We start from the raw sequence: 27,626 nt of genomic DNA on the forward strand, positions 1-27,626 counted from the left end.
AGTTCCGGTTGGGCACCCGGTGGTGCAGCTTTTGGTACTAGTACCACCGGACTGGACCAGGGGCTGCTAGAAGGTTCGATCACTCCTAGCTCCAGCATCTTAGTGACTTCACTGTTAATGCTGGCCTTCACCTTGTCTGACATCCGGTAGATCTTGGACTTCACAGGTGGGCTGTCTCCTGTGTCCACGTCATGGACGCACAGGTGAGTCCTACCCGGGACAAGGGAGAACAACGAAGAGTACTGCCCCAGGACCTGGCGACAGTCCTCCTGCTGTTCAGGAGTTAGAGATGGGGAGAGAATCACTCCCTCCACCGACCCATCCTTCTCTTGAGACGCAAACAAATCGGGGAGAGGCTCGCTTTCCGCGTCCTCTGCTCCGTCAGTCACCATCATCAAGATGACTTCGGGCCTCTCGTGGTGGGGTTTGAGGCGGTTGGCGTGCAGCACCCGTAGGGGCTGACGAGGGGTCTTCAGGTCCACCAAGTAGGTAGCCTTACCCTTCTTCTCCAACACCTCAAAGGGTCCTGACCAGCGATCCTGGAGGGCGCTAAGCTCTCCTGGTTCGATCACCCACACCTTCTGGCCAGGCTCCAACTCCACCGGGTGAGCATTGTGGTCATACCACGCCTTCATCACTGCTTGGCTGGCTTCCAAGTTGTCAGAAGCTTGCTTCCACAACTTAGCCATTTGGCTCCGGAAGGCCAGCATGTAGCTCACCACGTCCTGGGGAAGCTTTCTGGGAGTTCTTTCCCATCCGTCTCTCACCAGGTTGAGAGGTCCACGTACAGGGTGCCCATACAGAAGCTCGAAGGGGCTGAAGCCCACTCCCTTCTGTGGCACTTCCCTGTAGGAAAAGAGTAAACAGGGTAGGAGGACGTCCCATTTCCTCCGCAGGCTTTCAGGCAGACTTCTGATCATGCCCTTCAAGGTTTTGTTAAACCTCTCCACCAGACCATCGGTCTGGGGGTGGTAAGGAGTTGTGAACCGGTAGGTCACTCCACACTCCTTCCACATCGCCCGCATGTACGCTGACATGAAGTTGGTCCCCCTGTCGGACACAACTTCCTTGGGAAAGCCCACTCGGGTAAAGATTCCCATCAGGGCCCTAGCCACAACAGGTGCTGTTATGGTCCTCAGAGGTATTGCCTCTGGGTACCGTGTGGCATGATCCACCAGAACCAGGATAAACCTGTGACCAGCTGTAGTAGGTGGATCTAACGGACCCACAATGTCGATGCCCACCCTTTCAAAGGGGGTGCTAACGACAGGAAGTGGTTCCAGGGGAGCTTTTAGCTTCACCCCTGTTTTCCCACTGGCTTGGCAAGACACACATGTCCGGCAGTAGGTATCGGACGACACTTTCATTTGAGGCCAATAAAAGTGTGGGACAAGACGGGCGAAGGTCTTGTCTTGCCCCAGGTGTCCTGCCAATGGGATCTCGTGAGCCAACTCCAGAAGGAAGGCTCGATAACGTTGAGGGACTACCAAGGCTCGTGACGATCCATGTAGGGGTGCCTTGGGTTCACTGTAGAGGAGGCCATCCTCCCAGTAAACACTGTAGTTCTCTTCAACGTTCCCTGCTGCCTGGGCTTCGGCCTGTCGCCTCAGCCCCTCAAGGGTAGGGCACTCCCTCTGGCCCTGGCAGAATTCCTCCCTGGACGGGCCTCCCTCCACGTGCCACTCGGCCGGGATGGGTAGGTCCTCCAGTTTGGTAACGTCCCCCACCGCAGACTCCTGGTCCACCACCTCCGGTGGCCTATCCGTCCTACGGGGTGTGGACGCCGAGGCAGGCTCCTCCTGTCCTCGGTTCTTCCCTTGACTGGCAGCTGGCTGGGCCTTTGTTCCAGGCTCCAGCCGAAACGAACTCCCTCTCCGGGTAGTCGCGGACCTTGTGCTCACACAGGCCCAGTCAGGTGTACCCAGCATCTCAGTATGAGTCCGGTATTCCACCTCCTTCCAAGCATTGTGCTCCATGTCATTCCCCAGTAGGCAATCGACTGGCACGGCAGGGCTTACGGCAACTCGAAGTGAACCTGCAACCCCCCCCCATTCAAAGGGAACCTCGGCCACTAGATAGTGGCCTGTTCTGCCGTCAGCCATCGCGGCTGGGTGGAGTACATCGGGAATTACCTGCTCTGGAGACACCAGTTGACTACGTACCATAGTCATACTGGCTCCTGTGTCTCTCAGAGCCTCCCCTCTTTGGCCGTTGATGGTGACCCACTGCCCATACTTTACAGTATTGGCGGGCACCTGGATCTTAGGAACCATCTCCCGTTCTCCCAGGGACACTAAAGTGACACCCACCCACTCCCTTCCCTTAGTTAAGGGCATCTCCTCCCCGAGCACTACACTAGCTACTCCGGGGGTCTTTCCTCCAATGGGAGGGGGTGGTCGTTTCAGGCACTTCGGATCTCCCTTATAGTGTCCAACACCACCACACTCGTAGCAATGGACAACCCTTGGCTGCTGACTCTGGCCAGGATTAGGGTTTCTGGGTGGGTTAGCCCTAGGGGTGAATCCTGTTCCCTTTCCTTGGAAATTATTTTGGGGGCCTTTGGAGAACTCCTTTTTCTTTTCCCCTCCCTCTTTCTTCTGAGGGGCGCCCTGTCCGGCCTTTTGAGTATCCCCTCCAGTCCCCCTTGTGGACACCCGGGTACTAGCCCTAATGTCCGCCTCCTCAGCAAGCTTCCGGGGACTGGTCAGCTTGCTATCCACCAGGTGTTGACGCAGTTCAGGGAAACATTTCTCGAGCAGGTGTTCCTTCAGTACTAGATCAAACAACCCCTCGTAGTTCCTCACTTCACTGCCCTGAATCCAACCCTCTAGTGCCTTCTTTGCATAGTCCAGGAAGTCCACCCAATTCTGTGTGCCCAGTTTGTGACTACCCCTGAACTTCTGTCTGTACTTTTCGGGTGTTAGTCCAAACTTTCTTATGAGCGCCAGCTTCATGGTGGGGTAGTGGGTCTGCTCATCCTCCTCGAGGGCCAATAATGCATCCCTACCAGCTGGAGGCATGTACTTGTACAATCCCCCTCCCCAGTACTTCTCTGGAACCCCATGGGCCCTTAACGAGACCTCATAGGCCGCTAGCCACTTGGCGATATCGTCACCCGCCCCATAGCTAGCTACTATGTCCTTTGGCAGGTAGGGTTTGGGTTCCCTGGTGTACTCTCGTTCTTCGCTGCCACCGTTAGGTACAGGGTGTGCCCCGATTCTCAGGATCTGAAGGTCTATCTCTTTCAGCCTTATCTCATGAGCCATCCTCTGTTCCTCCTTCTCCTTCTCCAGCCTTGCTAAGTCCCATGCGAGCTGTCTTTTCTCCCTCCGGTCTGTTAACTCCACTTCAGACAAGCCACCGCTAGAGGCACTGCTGCCCTTCCTGGAAAGTGTCCTGGGCCCCGCTGACAGGTTCCCCACCTCAGGTTGGTACAAACCAGCTCCCTCACTGTCGGGCTCTCTATCCCTGTCCTCCTCCTCAGCCTTGCTTTCTCGGCGTGCCTCCCCCCAAGCCCTTAAGCTGGTTTGGAGTGCACCCTTCTTTGCTCCTGGGGGACAATACACCCCCTCCCGCTGACAAAACTCCCTGAGTTGGGCCACAGTGTACGTTTCTAAATTCTCCAGTACAAACTCCATCTTGCCCACTCAGGTCAGAGGACAGTTATTTGCAGTAACTATGCAGGGGGGTACCTTATATAATACCTCGTCCCACCACCAGAGTAAATTTGGAAAAACAAAACTCACAATTAGGAAGGCCGCTTTGAGAAAACTCCCGGTGTAGGCCTATGGACTACCCACAGTTATTGTCGAGTATGCGTAGGCACAGCTCTATCCCACCGCTGAACACCAATTATGTTGGAAATCCCCCACTCCCACGCCTGAAGAGGTTGGTGGTAACGGGGTCTTTCCAGGACATACACAGTGGTAGCTTGGCTCGAGTGGTCAGGAATCAGGCACCGTGCTAAGCATACGTCATACCCATACAATAACCATGCGTGCATCCGTTCCAAAAACGACTCTACACCGTAAAAATTATGAAAATATCTCTGTTTATCTTCTTTTTCTCTTAGTTGCTGATTAGATAAATAATAACACAATCACAATATACAAGGCTTTTTAAATAGTGCAGGTCAAATAAATACTGTCTTAAGGATTCAATAAATAGGGGTGATCATAAATAATTAAGGCATACATATAAGTGCATTACATACAGGCAATTAAATATTCTGAGGCAATAAATACTGCAAACCAATAAATATTGTGCGACAATAAATACTGTGGAACAATAAATACAGTGAAGCAATAAATAGGTTAAATACAATAAATACCGTGCTCTCAATAAATAATTAAAAGCTGACAGTGACACTTATAGAATCAGATCCCATTTGAGATTACTATGGGCTGATTTGGCCCAGGCACAGCTTGTGGTTAGGTGGATGGCTTGAGGGTGTCTACTCCCTGGCTTGGACAAGGCTGAGGCCTAAACTGAGGTAGAGCAAGGGGGGAATACTAGAGACCTGGCTCTCTCACTCTACACAACCCCTCTGAATTAGTCTCAGCTCACCCCTGGCACAATCCAGCTGGTTCCAGCACCTCTCTAACCCCTAGAGTAGTCTCTCAGGATTCCACAGGGCCTTAGGCGCCCTCTATTCCACTTACTGCCCTTTTTCTGAAGCTCCGACGCCGCTGGAGTCGTGTCGACGCCGTGAGGCGGTTCCGGTTCGATGTCGGCGGCCTCGGCACAATGTCAGTTCTTGACGACGCCGGTAGGCGGTTCCGGTTCGATGTCGGCGGCCTCGGCTCGATCTCGACCTCCGATTTGATGACGTCGGGCAGACTTGGCTCGATGTCGACTTCGGGCGGCTCCGGTCCGATGGCGACCTCAGTTTCGATGACGTCGGCCGGCCTTGGCTCGATGTCGACTTCCGGCGGCTCCGGAGTGCGATCCCCACTCCCGACCTCCGGTGCTCCTCTCCTCAGGTTCCGGCGACTCCGGAGTGCGACCTCACTCCCGACCTCCGGTGCTCCTCTCCTCAGGTTCCGGCGACTCCGGAGTGCGACCTCCACTCCCGACCTCCGGCACGCTTCACCTCGGTCTCCGGCGACTCCGGAGGGCGGACTTCACTCCCCCGTCGACGCCGCTCACTCGACCTCGGGTGACTTCCTCCTCGACCTCTGGTACTCTCTACGACCTCCGTCGGCGCCCTCTCTCGACCTCTGGCGGCTCCGGGTACGACGTCTGCTTTTCCAGTCAGCGCCGCTTCTCCACCTCGGGCTCCGGGTCTCTAGGCTTCTCGACATCGGTCTCCAGGAAAACCAATAATCAGGTCAGGAGTTTGCTGTTCTTTGCTTCTAAGGCCTGTTCCTGCTGTCCAGGTCCTTAAGATGGTTTTTCTTGCTTCTTCCCACACAGGGCTCCAGGCTGGGCTCAGTCAGTAGGGACTAGTATCAAGGGTGGGTTTATGGACCCCACTCCAGGCACAAGTTTCCACCCCTGCTGCCTCACTCCGTCCTCCTTCAGGTTTCTGCTGCTCTCTCTTCACCAGTCAGGTGCCAACTCTCTGTCTTAGCTTCCCAACATTCTAAACCGCCTCCAACTGTCACAGGGCTCCAGAATGTTGCAGAAGGTTCTAGTAGGTTCCAGTGGGTTCTGATGATGTCACAGGTGGCCACCATTTTGTGCTCCAGGCCCTCAGACAGAAGTTCCAGGGGTAGATAAAATGGCTCCCTGAATCTGCAGCAACACTAAAAAGTCTGGTGGTTCCCAAAAAGGAAAAATTCTAACAGGGCTTGAGGCAAAAGTGGGACAAAATAAATAATGATGAGGAGGGACCACCCAAAGGGCTGACAGGTCTAACAGGAGGTTATCAACTTGGCAATAGATTGGATGGAGAACGACTCCAAAGCTTCCTCCCCCAAGTTTGGCCAGCATTTCCTCACAGCTATCTCCCTGGGCTTATAAAAATAACTTAAATAAGCCACCCAGTCAGTTTCAGGCACCATGCTGCTTGCCGGTGGGAACGCAATACTGCATCCCCTCTGGACCAACTTCCAGAACTTCCTCATGTAATTTCCTTGTAATGTACTGATCATAAGATCCCAGTTTGATTGGAAGAAACCCAACCCTCATCCTCACTTTCTTACAGTCCTAGACCTCATTTGCATTTACGGGGCCGAGGAATCGCCTCGCCCTTTCTGCTTCCCTCAACTCCTTCCTAGCGAGTACACACTCTTTATCAAACCACTGCTGCTTGGAGTGCTGGCAAGGCAGGTCCTTTTTACTTTCTTATTACATAACCTTATGACTGGTCTCAGTCGATTTACAACCTCTGCAGTGGTCTTTGCATACCATACTGCATTTGGCTGAGCTACTGCCCTACCACGGGCCATCTCATGAAGGATTTGATACTGCGTCAATTGATCAATGTATGTTTCATGTATCCTCGCTGTTAAACGTTTTGGGAAGTCTATTTCCATTGGAATAACTCGCTCCCTCAATATTGGTGCTGCCTCTCTGGCCACTTTTAACGCCCAATGATTACTACCCCTTATTCTTAATACATTGAATTCGATACAGAGGTCAAAAAAACATGCCTGTATAAACATATAATCAATAGGGCACTGCTGATTACCATTAACCAATGTTGGGGTTTGGTTAATTAAGCTAATGAATAGACTCCTTGTCATGCGTATTTTGGATTTGATGCACTTTTACACACTTTAGTGTAGCTCGGTGGTTTTGTGTCTTGCGGATAAATATTTTACCCTGCAGATCCAACCTTAATTGAAAGTCTTCTCCAGATTGCCACACAGTTGATTTGACACCACTTGCTAATAAGTTAAACATTAGTTTGTATTTATTTTTGTCCCTGTTACTAATGGAAAGAGCCCGCTCTTCCAGCTTTTACTGATGATGACGCTGCTACAGCGAGTATACCTACGGGTGTCCCACTAACATATAGTTATGAAGTTCTATCAAGTTGTTCTCAAGTCGATTTACTCTTCTTGAGGTCTTAGTTGAGCCAGTTACTCATTCACCATCTTTAGTGACTAATCATCTTGCCCCGAGTTGCAGCCCTGGGCTCACACGTCCTCCTTCTAACTGACATTTGGAACATTACAGGTATTCGTTGTAAGATCAGCCTTCCAGACTGCATGGCAATTGTTAGCCGTTTTTGATATTCACCTTTTTCAAGAGATCTGGGCTACTTGGCCTGTATCGTGTGGCGGTTTTTAGGTCGAGCCTAGCGTATGCGCTGCTCTGCTCGACTTTATGTAAGGGGCTTCAGAAAGCTCACCACGCGCTCGTGCGTGCGTGCTTGTACGGCCCACATCTGTTTTCAATTATCGTGCCCAGACACGGGCGCGATAATTGAAAACAGATCGCTTGCTGTGGCGCATGCTTGTCCAAGAAACAGTGGCCAGCAGAAGTGGCAATTCGGATGCCTAGTTTTTTTATTTCCTTTGAGTGCGCGCACACAACTCCCGGGCTTGTTCTTTATTTTATTTGTTTTTCTGTGTTCCGTGCAAGCCAAACGGATTGCACTTTTACTTTTATATTATCCTCTGAAAGAGTGTGTGTTTCCTGCATTTGAAGGCTGCAATGCCGTTCTATGCGGATAACCTAGAGAGTTATTGCAAACATTTAGAAAACAATGGAGCCCCTATTAGGCTTTCCTCATACCCAGATCTGTGTATGAACTCGTAGATAAAGATATTCTGTTTCTATGTCAGAAAACTATATAAAAAAGTGTTCCAGGGTCTGCAGGGTCTGTTTTCAAGGGTTCATTGCGTCACTGAAAATTCTTTTTTTAATTTCCGTTTAGAACGTGCGCGCACACACAACTCCCAGGCTTGATAACTTGTATTTCGAACTCCGCTCTCTTCTCGTCTTTGCCGTGTTTGTTATTGCATATCTGATGACTATGCAACATAGCCAAAAACACGTTGAGGTATACACATGTACAGCTATTCTTAGGACCGTATACCGGATACGTTATATTCTCCCGTGTATTTAAAGCCAGTCGGAAAGAATGTGCTTCTGTCAAGCTTCTCTCAACGCTGTCCAGGCTCTGTGGGGTCTATTCACGTCGCCCGTCGTGTCCGACGAACGTAATTGGTTGAGGGTCTCATTTGGCATATACGTTTCTGAACACGGCGTCCTAACCTCAAGGGTAGGGCATTGAAGAAGGTCACCCTATCGAAAGTCGCTTTCGTAAGAGGGCGCTCTGATAGGATTCAGTCAGAGTGATTAATTTTGAGCAGCTTTGCATTGAACGCAATCAGATCGTAAACACAGTACGTCAATCGCGTGCAGCACTTGGAATGTGTAGGTGTGATGTGACAAACACCCGTTGGAGGAGCCAGGGAGGCAGGGCTGATGCCCTCGGTATATTATTGGCGGCCGTCATCCGTGGAAATAAGGCATCACTTTAGAGGCTTGGCGCCCTCCGTGCACATCACCAGGGAACCCCCATGTGACCTGCGAGACGGAGCAGCTAGAAGTGCCTGCAGGAGCACACCAATTTCACCACTACCCCATCCCCATACACACTCCCTTCTCTCCTCTGCCCCCGTCCTCTCAGCTTCCTGCCGCGCACCTTCATTTTCTGACCCTTTCTCCCCACTTCCTTGCTCCTCGGCCTTCTCTTCCTCTCCCCCTCCCCCATTCTCCCCCTCTTCCATACAAATACATTTCCCTTCCTCTCTCCCCCATCTTCCCCTGCTCCTTCCACTGCGCTCCCCCCACCACCCCTTCTCGTTCCCCACACTCCTCTCCTGCCTGCTTGCGCCTAGCAATACGCAGAGTGTTCTTTGTAATATTTGTAAACTCGCAGCTTCTATGCTGCATGGCTCACCACTTATATGATCCCAAAGGCGAGACCTATTGGCTATGCCAATGCTTGTGTATGTTTTTCAGTTGCCACAACCCCCTCTCCTTATGGCTGTACTAAGGGCCGTCTATAAATTGGATGAATTTGTCACTTAACATCTCAGTGTTTGAAATGAATACTTGTTGTTCTGCCTTCCAGGCTGTGTAATTAAGGACTCCACCAGCTCCTTTTATTTTTACTTGATTCATTTTCATAATGATGACATAAGATCCACAGACAACAACCTTATCTTCAGAAAACAACTCCAGAATTGACTTTTCCCCACATGAGCACCATACGCAAACAGAAATATACAGCATATCCCTCTGTATATAAGCATTTATTTGCACTATAGATATGTACCTATATATGTGTATTGCCTTGTATAAACATGTAGAATAATTGTTTAAAAAAATATTTATATATTTTTTTAAGTACAACACTTGAAAACTAGAGTGTATCTAATGCATCTTTAATCTACATATACTTACATCCTTTATGCATCTATATACCTTCTATGTACTTGGATCTATATATTTATTACTTTTCTCCTAAAAAAGCATATTCAATACACTACCCTATTTCTCATCCTGTACCTCCATCAATATCTTTAATCTACATATACTTACTTCCTTTATGCATAAATATACTTTCCATGTACTTATGGATCTATATATTTATCACTTTCTTCTAATTCAGCATATCCAATGCACTACTCTTTCTCACCCTATACCTCTCTTAATTAATATATCCTCTACCTCGACTCTGACTCATCTCAAACCTCTTTCTACTACTCTTTCCAGTGCACCACCCTATTTCTCACCCTATACCTCTATCAATATATCCTCTACATCCTCTCTCTCATTCATCCCAAACCCCATACCACTACTATGATCCCCTTTCTAGACTCTCCTCTACTCTACCCCTCCTTGCATCATCTGACACCTCTTTTACTATACCGATCTTAAAACAAGCCTTTACAAACTCTTCCCTCGGACTCTTCTCCTCCACATCCCTTTTTACTCATCCCAATCCTCCTCTTACTGCTTTTACCTCCCAAAAAAAATAGTCTAAAACCTTCACTCTTCTATCCCTCCAATATCTTTTTCAATCAAAATAACAGACTAACATGTCCACTTCTTAAATTTCATATTTCACTATACTAATTCACCACTAATCCTTTATGGGTTCGAGAGTAGCGTGCTACTCGCCGAAAAAGCCCTTCAACACCTCATCAGGGGCAGCAAGCACTATATAAATGCGAACCTTTTTCCCTCTTTTATCCCTCCGCCACCCTTCTCATTCCAAATAACTGATTAATATCCACCACTAAACATTACTTTCATATTTCACTATACTAATTCACCACTAATCCTTTATGGGTCCTTGAGTAGTGTGCTACTCGCCAAAAAAGCGCTTCAACACCCCATCAGGGGTAACAATCGCTGTATAAATGCAAATCTTTTACCCTTGTCTAACCCTCCACTATCCTTCTGAATCCAAATACCTGACTAACCTATCCACCACTCAAATTACTTTCATATTTCACTATAATTCAACACTAATCCATTATGGGTTCCGGAGTACCGTCCTGCTCGCCGAAAAAGCTTATCGACGCCTCGTCAGTGGTGGTAAGCGCCATATAAAAGCAATTACAATACAGTTCCAATGATTGATAATAATGAATTCTCTAATGTAGTTTGTAGAAATTTTGCCAAGCAATTTTCTTTTTTAGAGGAACTTTAGGTCCCATCTTGTAGGACGGAGACTCAGCCAAATAGCATTATATGCGGAGACTATAATGCTAAGCTAAGGTTTAGTACTGAGAGCTTGGAGGATATGACCATAATTGATTATGTTGAGGACTCGGACCGTAGAGGGTCTGAGTTGGTAGCGGGTGACCTTGTTAATATTAACACGTTTTGTAATGCAAGTCTGCCCCGCTAAACACACTGCAATGCAGCATCACCTGCAGGGATCAAGCAAATGAAGATGAGTCCTACCCAGATATTAATGAGCAGGGTGAAGGGTGCAGCATGTTTGTCACTCGCAGGCCTTGGCTATCAAGCAAAGTCGGGGGGCAAGGCATCAGTCTAAGTAAGTGCAAGCCCAAGATCTGGGGTCCTTTGCTTACCTCTGCGTTTAATGTCTGTTTGAGCAACGGGCTGCCAAGTTCATGGTCACTCGAGGTGAATTTCCCAATTTTTAAGAAAGGGGACTCAGACGCTCCCAGATGCTGTAGACCCATTAATTTAATTGACAGCGCTGTGAAGATCTTAAGCAGTGATGTGTTTTCGCACCTCAAACTTTTGTAACAAACTCTCAAACCCCTGTCAGTATGGTTTCAGGTCAGGACTGGGTACAGTGGAGCAGTGGAGCCTGGGCAAGTATAACATCGCCAGGCGCTCTCCACTGTACCTAGCTTTTGTGGACCTGTCGACTGCCTTTGCATCTGTCATTCATACCAAGTTGTGTTAGAATAAAGAAAGGGACAAGAAGGGGGTGAAATGGGACTAAACTTCCACAATAATATTTTAGAATAGAGGTGAAAGTTAACAACATGAGGAATGTGTTGCAGCGAATGCCAGAAACAGGGTTGTGGTGGATAAAAGTCTATGAGCAAAAATGGAACATCAGATAGTCCTACCGTCAAGATGATTCATTCTCCTCAACAAATGGACAAGATATCAAAATATAAAACTTACATTTAAGTGAGAAGCAGACTTATGGTGTCCTGGAATATTTTCAAAATGTTAATAAAAATATCTGTGACAATTCTGAACAAAAGGAACAGCCTGGTTAACATCTGTATGGTATGTCAAAATAGGAGAGAGGGGGACCAGGAGCCAGTGCCTATGCCCCGAAAAATCAATGAGGTACTTACAAGGGAGGCACTGTTCCGTGGGGGAAGTGGTCAAAAAACGACCAATATCTACCCATTAGTTAGAGTGAAGAAGAGTGAGGTCTAGGAGTAGGTACTAGGGATGGGGGGAGACACAAGTTGTCTCTTGTTGCCCTCACACACCCCGAAGGATGTCATGCTTCATCATCGGGCGTCTGCTCCTCGTCGGGCCGGCGGTGCAATGCCCTACGGGTCCCCCGAAGTGTCTCTTTTGCGGAGATCTTTTAGAGAACTGCCGATGGGTGCATGCGGGTATGTGAAGGGGAAGTACCAAGGTAGGCAGTGAGGGTAGTGTGTGCAAAGTGAGTAAAAATACCTAAGGGTTACCAAAAACTGAGAGGTGATTTAATAATGAGGTACCCTTGGTACCGTAAAAAACCCGTAGGTTAATAGTTACCTGTCGTGACGTTATGTGTCTGAGGTAGCTTACAGAGAGGTCGACATGTTTCACGCCTTAAGTGGTCTACAAGACAGAGCTGGCGTCTGGATCGGGCACGTTTCCAGTGCCGTCACCTGAGTAACCCCCCTAGATGGTGGGGGCCTCCTACGCCGCTTAGCTCATGGAGTAACTCTAACTCCCCTCGTAGGTCAATATCAAAGGGGGCATAACTTACTTCCTAACCACACACAACTTGTGCAGGAGACACCACCCCATTACTGGATCTGTGAGAGGGCGATTAGTACCCCACTCACGACACTTAGTCTGTGCACTTACCTTACCTCACATCACCACCTCCCCTGGTCCTGATGAAACGCCAAGGATGCACCCATCGGCAGTTCTCTAAAAGATCCCCGCAAAAGAGACCCTTCGGGGGACCCGTAGGGCATTGCACCACCGGCCCGACGAGGAGCAGACGCCCGATGATGAAGCATGACATCCTTCGGGGTGTGTGAGGGCAACAAGAGACAACTTGTGTCTCCCCCCATCCCTAGTACCTACTCCTAGACCTCACTCTTCTTCCCTCTAACTAATGGGTAGATATTGGTCGTTTTTTGACCACTTCCCCCACGGAACAGTACCTCCCTTGTAAGTACCTAACATCTGTATGGCACATTTTGTCAAATTGTAATGCAAACAGAGGAAAAATTTAAACTTTCACTTAGATAATGCCATCTGGGAAATCTTTAAACTATCAAGATGATCCAAGCTTGATAAAGAGGCAAGACTCTCTGAGCGATTAAAGGACTAAAGATGAAATATTGAAGTTATATGTCTTGTTTACATAATTGTGATTGCATGATCCTGCCTAACTGAGAGCGGCAGAAAGAAGAAAAATAATAATCGCAAAGAAAATATACCTTGAAGAGTAACAAATAATATTAACACACATTTAAATACCACTTCCTTTAGCAGCTAGGACTTACCCAAGCATTTCCAGTCCGTAGGACACACAGAATGGAGAGGGTCCCAAGACCAGGTTGGGAGAAGCACAGGAAGGATGGGCTGACTGGCTTCAAACTGTAAACAATTGCATTCATCACTTCGTGACTCAGTGGTGGGTTTATTGGGAGCTGAAGACTCTTCTCAATGCAGCATTTAATCTGACACTGAGCTGAGCATTCAGCCTCACAACTGCGGGTAATAAAAAATAAGAACAAAAAAAACTCAATACAAGGGATCTGACAAAACAAATGCATAAACGTGCAATGTTTTTATTAGCAGGCTAAGGAGAATAAATAAAATAGCGAACCCGCTGATGTGGTGTGGAAACAACAGAGATACCTTTACTGTATGATACGCTTTAAAAAACATTAGGAGGCTATGATTTGATTAGACACAGATGGAGAATGCTTCTTATCCAACCAGACATCCTTTGTTCGAGGCAAAGCTATACTTCCTAATACATGCTGTAGAATTCTAATCAATTGCTCTTTCACAATCAAAAATAGAGAGCGGGATTAGTCGATTTAATAATGTGCAGTAAAATGACACAAGTTGATGGCAAGCGATCTTTATGATCCCAGTGACACAGAGATTTCAACATTCCTCCAGTTACAGAATTCAGCTAAAACGCTTGAAGAAGCATTTGTAGAATCCCATGGGTATGACAAGTTATCAGGAATTTAATGAATGCTTTAAGACTAGTAGAGGTTTGAAGGCGCCAACAAAGACCATCCGAGAAGTATACCTTGTACTCCTTTAAACCCGAGCATTTATAAAGTATTGCTTAATTTTCCATAAGTGTCCGCCTGGAAAACAAATATAAGAATGAACGTGGACCAAGTATACAACCAGTAAGAGAATATGCTGCAAGTTAAAGATAAAGATTAGATGAATCGCTTTTGCAGAAGGATGAATTTTGTGATTTTATTAGGAGAAGAAAAGGGATTTGCACATTACACCAACACGTAGCAGGACGTCAGCAAACCATAGGGCCAGGAAATAAAGCCATTGAGAAAATACAATTGATCTGACAAGATGTTGACGAGCTAATATCTAATGAGAATGAACACTAATGAGATTATCAAAGTCAAATGTTTAAGACAGGGCAAGAAAATGGATCTGTGCTATTGTGACAACTGAAAACAATCATCCTGAAGACTAAGGTAAGTAGGATTAAAAGCAACACTAATAATGTGACAGCGGAAATGTAGGGATGAACGCAGGTCTTCACTAGACCGCATGATGGTCTAGAATGCAAAGACATAATTCAACTTCAGTACAAAGTGGCAGACTGTTTTAAATTACCGCGATTTATTGTACAGCATCACAGTTTTTTAGATGAACATATGAAGTGAGGGGAAATAATTGAAGAGGGAAGAAATTAGTGTGAGGCAGTGTGTTAAGACCCGATTCAGTTAGCACAGAACTGCACAAGGTATTGAGGCCCATCACATATATAACAACGCCGCAGGCGCGACACTGCACAACAGAGCTTCTATCCTGGATGCATATATTTATGCTCATAAAAACCTGTCCCGGTACTGAACAACTCAAACTTTGACTTTAGGGTTAATAAGCGTATTCCACCACTGATGCATTTTGGTGCTTGTTTCATGCCGAGCTGGCGGCTTCAAAAACAAACCTTCATTGGATCATCAGCCATTAATATAGCAAGTTCAGATGAAGTCCCAGTACTAGCAGCCGAAGGCGTTACATATTAAGCTGCTTTCACAGGGCTTCCATGGAGTTGCCACTGTTGACTTTGGTACAGGATTCTTTGAACCGTGCTCCAGCGTCTGTGCTTTATGATCAGTGGACAGATTTATGACAAATATAAGGTTGGACCCTACAGAGGCATTCGATTGTTCTCTGTCGAACTGTTCCTAGAATCCGTAGCCATGAACATAATAACAGAAGCAGCGTTTCTGCTGTTTCAAATAATGGAGAGAACCCTGCATTCAACTCTATATATGCAATATATTTTTTTCCATTTTTTTTTCTTGTGGAGATGTGGCCTAGAGGCTAGAGCTGCTGACTTTGGAACACTGGGTACCTTGTGAAAACCCCAGCCTCGGCTTACCTTCCTATCATGCTGGGCAAATTACACAATCTCCCTGAGTCTTAGAAAAATGCAAAAAAGTAGTGAAGTAGTCTGGTTCTTGTGCCCACAAAAAAGGTCCAAATACTTTTTGGGCTATAGGACAAATATAGTGAGAGGTTTTTGGGCGCTTCCAGTTTATTCGGTTTATTCATGTAAATCACAGTAGAAATTGCAATTCAGTAAAATTTGAAGATGAAGACTGAAATGCGTCGTGAAATAGCTTTGCCTCATCTCACACTTAATCGACTTTATACAAACAAAGAGGCTTCTTAAAACATAAACATCTGCACTTAACATTAAATATAGAATAAATATTCTAAAGCTTGTGTCTGTGCCAAAGATTTCCTTCTCTTGGAGAACACTCCAGCAGCATGTGGCCTCATGGGCTTTAAACCACCAATGTTCAGTGTCTGGAGTCACATGGAATGGGAAACCCACAAAGTCAGCAAGGAGGACACGAACCACCACACAGGACTCTGCGGCGGGTTCTCCCTGACTGTGAAATATGTTTTTGGAGAACACAACTAAAAAGCTTGAATAATTTTCTCAAACTGTCTCAAGCAAAAATGGTGAATAAACCTCTTTCAATTTAACTTGGAAGGTCAACCCTCGGTAATTGGATAAAACATGCCTACAGTTAATTGTAAATGTATGCTTCCCAAATCATTTAGATGCATGACTTTTTAGCATGACAAATGTTCACAAAGCACCTGGCTTTTATCGATAAGAGGGATTTGATGCTTTTAATGTCACTATAGCGTTGTGTGGGCATGCTCCGTCATTTACACACAGCACATTTTCAGTTAAAAGTGAGCACTCCATTTGCACAGACGTACAGTTTTACTGATAAAACTATATTGCACACATATGATGATCTATGCAAATCGGGTTTCAATGAATATGATTTGTGCATCACCAAGTACAAGTGTACCGATTTGTTTTGATCCTGTTAAAATCTTTTTTCCATCACACTTCAGAATTACAAAAAATATGCTTCATGTTTGCCTTCCGAAGTACTGAATGTGTGCAGTTCATTTACAGGCGATCACAGTTTGTTGTGTGTTCCAAAAAATGACATCCTAGAGCCTTTTCTTTCACACTCTGTACCCTACGAAGATTGTCACATATTTCACTTTACTTTTCTTTCCCCGACTACAAAGTGAGAACATTCCCCATGTTAAAAATAAATAAATAAGCTGCAGTTTTTCGAAGACATAGCCGGGCATTTGACCGCTGTCATTGAAGTGCAGCAAATTGGGCGAGAAAAATAGAGAATTCTAAGGCATCTTTATTTATTGTTTGGACTTTCATGACCCTCCAAGAATCTGCTTGTGACCCACAGTTGGGGAAACAGTACCATAAGGTATTATTCAAAGTATTTACCTACATGAAAAGATCCAAGCAGCCGCAGCTATTGTAGGATCCACTCTCCAGCCAGCCTCAGAACAGAGAGGTGGAATGCGGTGTACAATTACTCCAAGATGGCCACATAAAACTGTGACCATATGAATGAAGCATCACCAGTGGAACTGTCTATGTGCAATAGGTTCATCTGAAATGTAAACATTTCCTTAAGATTGACTATCACAGTTAAGGTCTTGCAAATTGTAATGGTATTTGTTTAGTGCTTACTACCCCTGACGAGGCATTGAAGCGCTTTTCAGCGAGTACCACGCTACTCCAGAACCTAAAATGGATTACTGGTGGATTAGTATAGGTCAATATAACTTGGTAACTCGAGCCGTTGACATGTGAGTATGTTAGATTTATTAGGATAGAGGAGGTAAGTTAGTGTTATTTGGGAGATAATAGTAGTAAAATTTGGTTTGGGATGAGTCAAAGCAAGGATAGAGGAGGGAAGAGCCTAGAAAGAGTTATTAGGAGGACCATCGTAGTACAATGATGTGTGCGATGAATCCGAGTGACGGTAGAGGACATATTGAGAGAGGTATAGGATGAGATATAGAATAGTGCATTGGAGAGAGTCGAAGGCCTTTTTTTCTACAGTAGGCGTAAGGTAATAAATATATAGCAACAGAACTACAGAGAAAGTGTATATGGAAAATAATAAATCGATAAAAAGTTGTATTATATAAAGTCCCATTTGTTGCATGTATGGATAAAGAAAATCAGACTTTCAAGTGTTGTTGTACCTATTTGTATTATATTTTTTCGTTACTTTATTTAACTTTATTAAAATGTTATATTTTACCATTATTTTAATAGTGACACACTTATGGATGCAATTGTTATGATTATATTTACACATTGTAATAGATAAAATAAAATCTAACAGCGACCCATAAGCATCTAATCAAATAACTTGTATAACTTATCATACAATGTGACAGATAAAACACAAGAAATGAATCGGCATGGGTTAACTGTCTAAGCCACTTTATCTCTAAATTTTACAACTGTCTTTTGCCAGCTTCAAATTGAACGAACTATCAAAGAATTATTGAAAATTATTTTCTAATCCAATTGGAATAAAAATAAACTCAAATATAATACACTCCACAGATATTGTTCTATGGCAGCTAAGTAGATTTTCCCAGTATGTAAAATGCTCTGCTAGTACCTTTGCAACTCCTGCTGATACGTTGCCCTTCACTACTATTGGCAAAGCCCATTTATGTAGGGGCCTGGGATCAGACTGAGGTATTTTTGGACTGCAGAGTTCTCAGAGGGTGGCAGTGGAGGCCATGTTAACATATTATACAATCGTGAAGGCACTCATTCACAAAAGGATGGAGCAGTCCAGAAGGATCACCGGCTCAGGTTTGATGGCTCAGATTCCGTCAGTCATGTCTGTAGATACAGCTGCGTGCACCCTCAGAGTGCGATGTGATCAGTGTGCTTTTGGTGATTTGAAAACCAGCTTTATTAAGTAACCAGTGACAAGTTCTTGTAGTAAACTGTAACTTTTACGCTTTTAACCTCTCCAAAGTACTACGTTTGTATATAGATTGGAAGGTGCTGATGGACGAACTGGCTAGAGCAGTGTTTCCCAAACTGGGGTCCGAGGACCCCCAGGGGTCCGTGGCACATTCCCAGGGGGTCCTCAGCCAGCAACTTTAAAAGCACTACAAAGTTCTTTGTGAAATTAGCAGTTTTCGAGCAACTATAAAAGTGTCAAGAAAATGCCAGTGATTAATGTACCTGCTGGAGAGAGATGAGAGTTTTGTCCAGAGGCAGCTTTGACTTATCTAATGTGACACAGAGAGTTAATATGCCTACTGCAAAGAACGTGTACAATGCATTTTAAAAAACATATTTTATGTGCATAGGTCACAGAGATTCTTTCACCACTGTGCAATTCATAAGGGACAATCGTAATCTAGCAGTGTCCTATAAACTGTCATCAAAGAGCTGCTTTCAAACTGCATGGTAAAAGTTAGCAACATATGTTTATTCCCAGTCTATCATTATCCTGATGCTGCTATGTTCCCACTTCCTGCACATGAACAATTTTGTAATGCTGTTTTGTCACTTATGTGTGCTGCCTAATGCAGCACACATGGAAGTTACAACACGTCATTTTTATTAAAGATTGTTTATATGCAGGAAGGGTCACCTTCCTGAACATAAACAATCAAAGGTGTTTCGCTTTTTCCGTTGGAAAAAGTAAAAACGAGGAGAAATAAGGCATTTCTCATCATTTCGCAAAGTTAAGACCAGGTTTTTCATGGTCTTAATTTGGGTGCCGTCTCCTATTTAAGCTGACCTTGTAAATAGAGGGCAGAGTCACAATCAATGGGTGTTGGAGTGAAACGCCCACTGTAACTCCCACTGCCCACCTTTTTCACGCTAAGCATTGCGTGATAGGGGGCCTTATTTACAAGGCAGCTTAAACCACAATAAGTGGCTTAACGCTGCCTTGTAAATAAGGCGAAGCCCCTATTGCCACAGGAACATCGCTAAAAGTGACGTTCCCATGGCGATAGGGACTTGTAAATATGCCCCTGAAATCCTTAGTAATTCGAGTATTTGTTTTGTGTGCACACGTGTTTTTATTTTTTTTTAATTACTGTTTTAATGTTTGAAATTTAAATCCTACAAATTGCTTGGGGGTCCCCGGCTTTCAGTGTTGACTCAATGGGGGTCCTGAGGAGTCAAAAGTTTGGGAACCACTGGGCTAGAGGGTCGTAGGTTTTCAAGGCTCCATTTACAGTCCCAATACCAGGGCAAAAAAACGTGATACATTTTAGAAAGTAAGAAGTGATGTTGGTCAGAAAAGATTGGCACAGATCTGCCTGCAGGATGATCCGTTCTCTCTTGAGGTGCTTGTCTTCCCCCTCCCCCCTCTACCGGTGGGACTCTGTCCTCACCATCACCGGTATCCTCCGTTTGATCCAGCATCTGAGTCGGTGCTTTTGTAACATTATCATATGGATCCGTACATTTTACTCTGGTTTTTTTTCTTTTTGGAGCAATCACAAGCATGATTTAATGACATGCAACATTTCTTTAAATTTTAGGAAATTGTCCCCAACTCAGTTGGCAATGAAAGTTCAGAGACTGCACTATGGCCCTGGTGCTGCCTATCTGTCGGTGCACTTGGGTTCACTCTTCAGCTATAGTAGCGGCCACCTTCTCAGTCCTGAACGCTTTGTTTTTGCTTCCTAGTTCATTCATGAGCACAGAGCTGGGTACATATTCCAATAGAGTGTTTCTTTCTAGTGTTTGTTTATCGGCTTTGAAAGCTCATGCTAGGATCTGTGTTTACTTTATACAGTGAGAAAAGGCAAACTGTTTTACTTTATTACATGATGTATTTTAAAATGGAACTTGGGATTGGTGCCAAAATGCTCTCAAATCAGGTATTTCTTTTTCTTCTGAGAGATCTGGAGACACATGGATTCACTCAGGCTCATGGTGTCTTCGTTGGTGAGGGCTTGGGCGAATGGATTAAAGTTTCACGGTTTAGCATTAGGTCTGCGAGTCCTAGGAATGCCTGACCACACATAATAACCATCAATCTCTGTTTGTTCCACAGAGAACGAAGCCATTATTAAGACGAAGGGTCTGTGCATTCACCGGCGCATCCAAACTGGGGAGGAGCTGGGCCCGTGCAGAGAGTGCGAGAAAGCCATTGGTCAACGGGTGGACCTGTATGGACATCAGGTGGTACACACTGGAGAGGAAGCATATGAGTGCACAGAGCCAGGTGGGAGCTCATGGCCAACGTCACAGTTGGTGGATAATCACAGACCCCATACAGGGGATGGAGCGTTCACAGAATGCGAGAAAAGCTTCATCAACAGCTCTCATCTGAGAAGGCATCAGGGGATCCATTCTGGGGAGGAGTCCTATGACGACACAGAGCAGAACAAGAACTCCTGGTCATCGTACCAGACCACAGACCTAGGAAGCCAATATGGCGTTGAATCCCCACAGCAAAGAAAAAGAAAAAAACGATTCAGTGAAGAGGAGCTGAATATATTAGTGGAGGAGGTGACAAGGAACTACAATAGACTATTTGGCAAAGCAGCTATGAAGGTCCCTGAAAGTGCCAAGAAGGCCATCTGGGTGAGGATCCAGAGCAGGGTGAACGCTGTTGGCATCACCCACCGCACAGTGGATGAAATCCAGAGGAGGTGGTACGACACACGACGACGCACCAAGGAAAAAATCTTTATCAGTATAAGTGAGGAAGAAGGCACAGAAGGAGGACTCAGCCAACAGATGCCCCTCACACATGCAGAGAGTCTTTGTGAGACAACAATTTCACCGGAGGCTGCACATGTATTGATTGGAATAGACACTTCTACAGTGAAACCCATGGAACAGCATTCTGAAACTGAAGGTGAGTGCAAAAAGCTCCATTCACTGAACCTTTTGTACCCTGGGCACACACATCATCCTAACTATGTGATGGGTCACCATGAAGATGCCTGCACATAGTAAAACATGTCTCCTGCAAGCACCATGCCAAAATGCCCCTTTGTGTCTGTTATCTGCTCTTTGTACAACCTGTTGCATGATGTACAGTGTTATTCTGTGTAACAATGTGAATCCATTGCCAGCTCTAACTCTCTTCTTACATATGTTCACAGATCAAGGAAGCAGTGGTGCTGCTGAGGCAGATGTTCTTGAGAAGACTGCACCACAGTACATGTGGGACATCAACCCAGCCACTTCATCAAGACTTCCAGGGATACAGGTTGCCCCCCCTGAAGATGTTGCTCACACCAGTGGCACTGTATTTCCAACCACCCCAACACAGAGACGAGGACGTCAAAAAACACCCATACACCCTATTCCACCAGATGCTAAATCAACCATTGACCAGGTCCGTGTTTTAGAATATTCCATGCTGCATGTGCAACAAAAACAGCTACGTGCTATTAACAGCATGGGTAGGGAACTCCGCGATATGGGCAGCAGTGTCGCTGGGGCTTGTGCTTCAATGCAAGGCACTCTTCAGAAAATATCTGAAGGTATAGACACCATAGCTCAAGCCATGGTTAAGCTGGTCGAGGGTCATACTGGAAAGAACGCAGTAGCACGAAAACAGCTGAATGATCAGACTATGTTGCGCTCTGTGGGACGTTTGGCCAGTGCAACCACTCTGCTCAGCAGGCGCACCGTGGCTATGCATAAGGACATGGTTAAGTGCAACACTGATTTGACCAGAGGGTTGGTACAGGTAAATACTGCAATTGGTGACATGACTATTGCCAACCCGCAGATGCATGAAACAGCCACACCACCACTGCACAGTGAGGAATTCAGTTCAGCAAGCAGTGCATCAATGGTGCGAGTTCCTGCCACAAGGCCAGTGACTAGGAGGAGGGATGAGCTGGGTGAAAGTGACACTCCTACTCCTCGCAAGAAGGGCAAGCATTGACCAATGAATAACTGTGACCAGTGCGTAATCTCATCCTGGTCACCTCTGCTATGTTTATGGTATAGAAATGTACTACGTATAGACATTCTAGGGACAATTCTCATAGATTGCAGGCCTTCTTGGATCAATCATGTTATGGGTCTGTTCTCTTCTTAGCTGTTGAAGAAACGGAATAAATTAACCAGCTGAAGCCAATCAGTGTTTGGTATCTATTATCCATGATTGAGTTTTGTTTACTCCAAAAGCAATTGTGTGGCACTTCATCTCTTCAGGCTTTGTCCTGACAGTGGCTGTGATCCATGAGTTGATTGACATCCCCAACTGCACCTTCCTCTTCCGTCTCTACACGAAGACTTTGCCAAATGACAGTCATGCTGGTTTTAAGGACTCCCTCATTGTTGCGGAGACAGAATCTGGATTCAAGGATGCGAATATTGTCTGCCCCCCTGCACACTTTTGATGGATGGGCAGTGTTCAAGTGTTGCTGTAGTAGGATGCTGAGGCTGATCAGTGATGTGTAGCCCCACCTTAGTACGTCTAATGTTGTGTCTTATCAAGCACTTACCATGGTATTCACCATCACTTAGCTCCCTCCTTCAATTTCTTCAATGTCTGCCACTGTGCTGAACAAGTATGAGTCGTGTGCTGTGCCAGAGCGTTACTTGTCTTCATTGGTGAGGATGTTATTGGCGTTTTACATTGACTGCTTGTTCAGTCATGTTCTCTTGTCTTGCTGGGGGTGTTTCCCATCAGTGGCACTTGTTCCTAGAGGAAATCTGGCACCACCATGAAAATCCTCTGACAGTTACGTGGGTTGGTGGGCATCGTCCACAGAAACTGGAGCATTTTTCACCTACATGTCAAAAGATTTTGAGTATTCGGGTGAGCAGAACTACACAGGAATCAAAATGAAAACACTGAAGGAGCATTTTTAGTACACCTAAATGAGCTAAACCACGTTTGAAATACCCTGGTGTAAAACACTACTATGAGATAAACATTGTTGGGACTGCTTAAACGTTCAGTGTTATAAACCTCTTACCCTCCTGCCCCTCGTCACTCACTTCTCTGTACAACTAGGGAAGAAATGGAGCATGACATCGGGGAAACTAATATGACTTGGTAACAAGTTTACGAGTTGTCTGATATTGATTAATGTCCATGAATTTTTTTTTTTATCGCAAATGCATTACAGGGGTGCCTCTGCCATCAAAGGTGACTCCCACGTAGAGACCTTCATAACCTGGACAAAGCTGAGCTGTCTATTAATGTAGCTACAACAGTTTGTTGAGTTTTGTCAAAAAGTGCCTTCACAATACATAAAGTCATAGTATAATAATTGGCAATACAATGTGATCCTCTTTAATCCCAATATAAGACATCATAAAGATGTGAAGATTGGATTTTATGAGAATTACAGACTTTGTAAAGGTGTATATGGTGTAAATTTCCTATATGACGATGCTATGTTTTCCAATTGAATGAAAAGACAACCAAAGCACTAAGCATCAAGGGACCAGTCGTAGACTCTTGAAAGAGTGTAGAACAGGAAGGGTGCCAGGTGTGGATGCAGAGTTGAATGAAGATAACTTATTGCATATGCAGTTGTAATATATAGTTTCATGTTCCCAAATAACTGGATATGGTTGGTGAGAAAAGGTATGTCTTTTGGGAACGTATGTAAGATTCTGTACAGCCTTGAAAAAGTTTCAAATGAATTCAAACAGGACATAAGGAAATCTTGATCCAACTTCCAAAAAGAATAACATGAGGTTGATATAATAAATGTGGGATTATTAAAAGAGCAGTCTCAATGCAACCAGTGTATGTCGTTATTTACTTTGTCCACTCTTTTCAGTCAATGAAGAGTAGGGGCACCAAGTCTTAGTCACCCGACGTTAGTGAAAGGAAATGTGAGAGAGCAAGTCTGTGTTCCCAGTGACTGAAAGACTCTCCTTTCTTCTGCCCTGTAACAAATTGATTTACTGGTTGAGGAGGGTGAAACCATACTCAAGCAGGAACCACAATTCTTGTCAGGGTGAGGCACGACCAAACCCAAAATAATCTGTGCTCAGCCCTCTGGTAGCTTGGCACAGAGCAGTCAGGCTTAACTTAGAGGTAATGTCCAAAATACTTATACAGCACTTTAAATAGTAATAAAGTGAAAACCACATAAGAAACCCCCCCCACACCAATTTAGAAATATGGAGTACAGTTTAATTTTTTTTAAAAAAAGATCAAAACGCCAACAATTTTATTAGTAGAACTGGAGATATGCAATTTATAAAGATTTCATTAAATATTGCACCAAAAAGCAAACATCGTCAACTGTGTATATGTGCTCACGCAAGACTGGAACAAAGTTACAAGTTCAGGCAGACCGTGATAGTGCTGGACCCAGCTAGGCCAACTGAACAAGAGTACCGTAAATCCTGGTTGTGAAGAGTTGTGAAGTCCTGAGTCCAGGATGTGCCAAACAGCCGAGGCAATCCGAGGTCCTGGTCCGAGCTGCATCATGCTGCGTCGGTTCAGAGAGCTGCAAGGCTGTGATGCGGTGTCCTGTGTCGTCATCGAGGAGGATGTCGACAATGGGCCTTGCGTTGCAAGGTCCTGTGTCGAGGATGTGTCGTGCACCGGCTGGTTCTGAAGGAGCTGCGGGGCTTGGTATGCGGAGTTCTGCATCGTCGTTGAGGTTGCTGTTAACAAGAGGCTTGTGATGCGAGAGCCTGCATCGGAGATGTGTTGCGCAGTTGCGGTTCTCATTGGGCTGCAAAGCAAAGTCCTTGCTTTGAGAAAGTCCACACCTCAGAGACAATGTGTTAGTTCTGCTGGGGGTTGCACTGTGCAGCAAAGAAGATGCATGGTTCTCTTGGATCCACAGATGGGCTAGAAGAGCACCTTCAGACCCACTTCCAAAGGTCCAGGATTGGGGTGGCACCACTTGGCAGGGTAGGATTCACCGATGGCAGAGTCCAGGGGCTGGGTTCAAGGCTGTTGAAGCCTTCTGTCCCTGAGGCTCTAGTCAGGGGGCCAGCCAACTAGACCTTGGAGTCACTGGGGTCCTGAGTTCAACAGATGCAGGTTAATCCCTCTCACTCAAACAAGAGGGCAGCAATCCTTCAGAGCAGAATAGTGGCAGCAGTCCTTTCTGGCAGAGTCCACATGTCCAGAAGTGTACTGAAGAGTTTGCACCTGAGGTCCAATAATTGTACCTGGTGCCCACTTTGAAGCAGAGGAAGCTTCCATAGGTTTCCACTATCCTGAGGTGGTTAGCTTCCCCTTCATCCTCATGTTGGCCCAGCTTGTCAGGGGTCACTTTAGACTAGTGACCATCCCTTGGTGAGAGTGCTCATGCAGGTCCTTTGTGATGTGCAAGTGTGCTAGCTGACATCTCCTCCCCCTCGTTCATCTCAAATTGGCCACCTATCTTTCCTTATTCTCACTGTCTGGGAACAATAAACAAAGACCAGCTGCCAGCTACACCTCGTCGTGTGACCCTGGAACAGGCTGCTGGCACTAAGTGGTTAGGGCAAGAAATTGGCAACTTTCTAAAAGTGCACTGTTTTAGACGTGTGATTACAAATCCGACTTTACTATTAAACAGAGCTTTTAGTTACAATTCTTTCGACATCAAACTCGACTTGTCTCACTGTTCCCAATTGGAAGTGGCTTATTAAATGTAATAAGGTGGGTTTTGGTTCAGTAATGCTCCTTTGTATCAGACTTGTCTTTATTTGCTGACATTGTATTGGCTGAAAATAGTAAACCTATTTAAAAAAAAAAGAAATGTAATAAGGTAGCTTCAATGTTATCCTATGGGAGAAGAAGGCCTCGCAGTAGTGAAAAACAAATATAAGAGGTTTTTTTTGCTACCAAGACATGTAAACCTTATAAGTAAATGCCTGCTTTTTAAATACACTGCACCCTACCCTCTGGGCTGCATAGGGCCTACCCCAAGGGTAACTTATATGTATTAAAAATAATTGCTTGGGCCTGGCAAACGGTTTAGTTTGCGAGGTAGAAATGGCAGTTTAAAACTGCACACAAAGGCCACATTGGCATGCCTGCGACATGTTTAAAGGGCTACTTAAGTGGGTGGCGCAATCATTGCTGCAGGCCCACTAGTAGCGCTTGATTTACAGGCCTTTGGTGAATGTAGCACCACTTGACTAGGGACTTGCAAGTAAATTAAATATGCCAAATAGGTGTAAGCCAATTCTGCCATGTTTAAAGGAGAGAGCACAAGCATCTTAGCACTAGTTAGCAGTGGTCAAGTGTGCAGAGGCCTAAAAGCCTACAAAAGAGGGTTCATAAAACAGAAAGAGAAAAGGCAAAACATTTGGTATGACCCTACAGAAAAGGCCAAGCCCAGGACGCACCATAAACATATTTAGAATGGATTAAACATCCATGATCTCTGCTCTTGTAACAACAGTATAGCTGGCTTCTTGAGAAGAGCTGTAAAAATCTGACCAACTTTAGTGTCATTCACCTGACTAAGGATTTGAGGAACGAGTGTGTCATCCAATAAGACATTGCCCGGATAAGTGAAAAGTTACTGTCCAGAGAAGAAAGAAAGGCTAGGCCCCCACACAATTGCCTCCCGTCGTTATCTACATTTCCGTAAAACCAACTGAAACTCCATGCAAAAAAGTGGTAAAAAACGAATTAACTTTCTTACATTGAACAAATGGGAACAGCATGAAAAGATTTTCTGATGGATACTTCTCCCTGCAGAGTCCTCGCCTTCCGACTATCTCCCAGGCTTCACACTGTATTCAGAAAACGTTTGCTAGGCAATACCTATCCAGCGCTTCAGAAGAAGCCATGTTATTTCATTTGCCCTAAATGTAGCATAAGTTTCTGCTTTTCCATACCTCATCGATGTGAATCTTGAGCTCTTCTTGTTATTTTGCAGATGACATTGCTAAGTAAACTGATGACAACGGGGCCGATGTATCCACCTAAGGTCTCCGGTTTAAACCCTGTTGAAGTTGTAAACAGTGTCTTGGTCAGATCCACACATCTGCATATCAATCAATCAATCAATCATGGAATTTATAACGCGCACTACTCACCCGGAAGGGTCTCAAGGCGCTTGGGGGAGGGGGTCTGCTACTGCTCGAACAGCCAGGTCTTGAGCTGTTTCCTGAAGGCGAAGTGGTCCTGGGTCAGCCGCAGGTGGACGGGCAGGGAGTTCCATGTCTTGGCCGCTAGGTAGGAGAAGGATCTTCCTCCGGCGGTGGCTCTCTGGATGCGAGGGACGACGGCGAGGGCGAGGTTAGCGGATCGTAGCTGTCGGGTGGGCGTGTAGAAAGTCAGGCGGTCGTTGAGGTACCTTGGGCCCAGGTCGTGGAGGGATTTGTGTGCGTGGGTGAGGAGTCTGAACGTGATCCTCTTGTTGACAGGGAGCCAGTGCAGGTCTCTCAGGTGGCTCGAGATGTGGCTGCGTCGGGGGGCGTCCAGGATGAGACGGGCGGAGGCGTTCTGGATACGCTGAAGTCTTTTCAG

The 27,626-nt window shown here is 45.5% G+C and overlaps 1 protein-coding gene across 4 annotated transcripts in view; it reads left to right on the forward strand.

The window, feature by feature from the left end:
- Nucleotides 1–23,934, forward strand: part of LOC146783126 (uncharacterized) — a 72,384-nt gene extending 48,450 nt beyond the window's left edge. For all 4 annotated transcript variants that reach the window (XM_085638816.1, XM_085638818.1, XM_085638819.1 and 1 more), the window contains 2 exons: nucleotides 20,262–21,071; nucleotides 21,322–23,934. In XM_085638816.1, the coding sequence (XP_085494942.1) occupies nucleotides 20,262–21,071; nucleotides 21,322–22,115 (1,604 nt within the window). In that variant the 3' untranslated portion in view covers nucleotides 22,116–23,934. The remainder of the gene's footprint in view (nucleotides 1–20,261; nucleotides 21,072–21,321) is intronic.
- The last annotated feature ends 3,692 nt before the right edge of the window (nucleotides 23,935–27,626 follow it).

The sequence above is a fragment of the Triturus cristatus genome, chromosome 12 (genome assembly GCF_964204655.1).
Source record: "Triturus cristatus chromosome 12, aTriCri1.1, whole genome shotgun sequence".
In the NCBI taxonomy this organism is placed as follows: domain Eukaryota; kingdom Metazoa; phylum Chordata; class Amphibia; order Caudata; family Salamandridae; genus Triturus; species Triturus cristatus.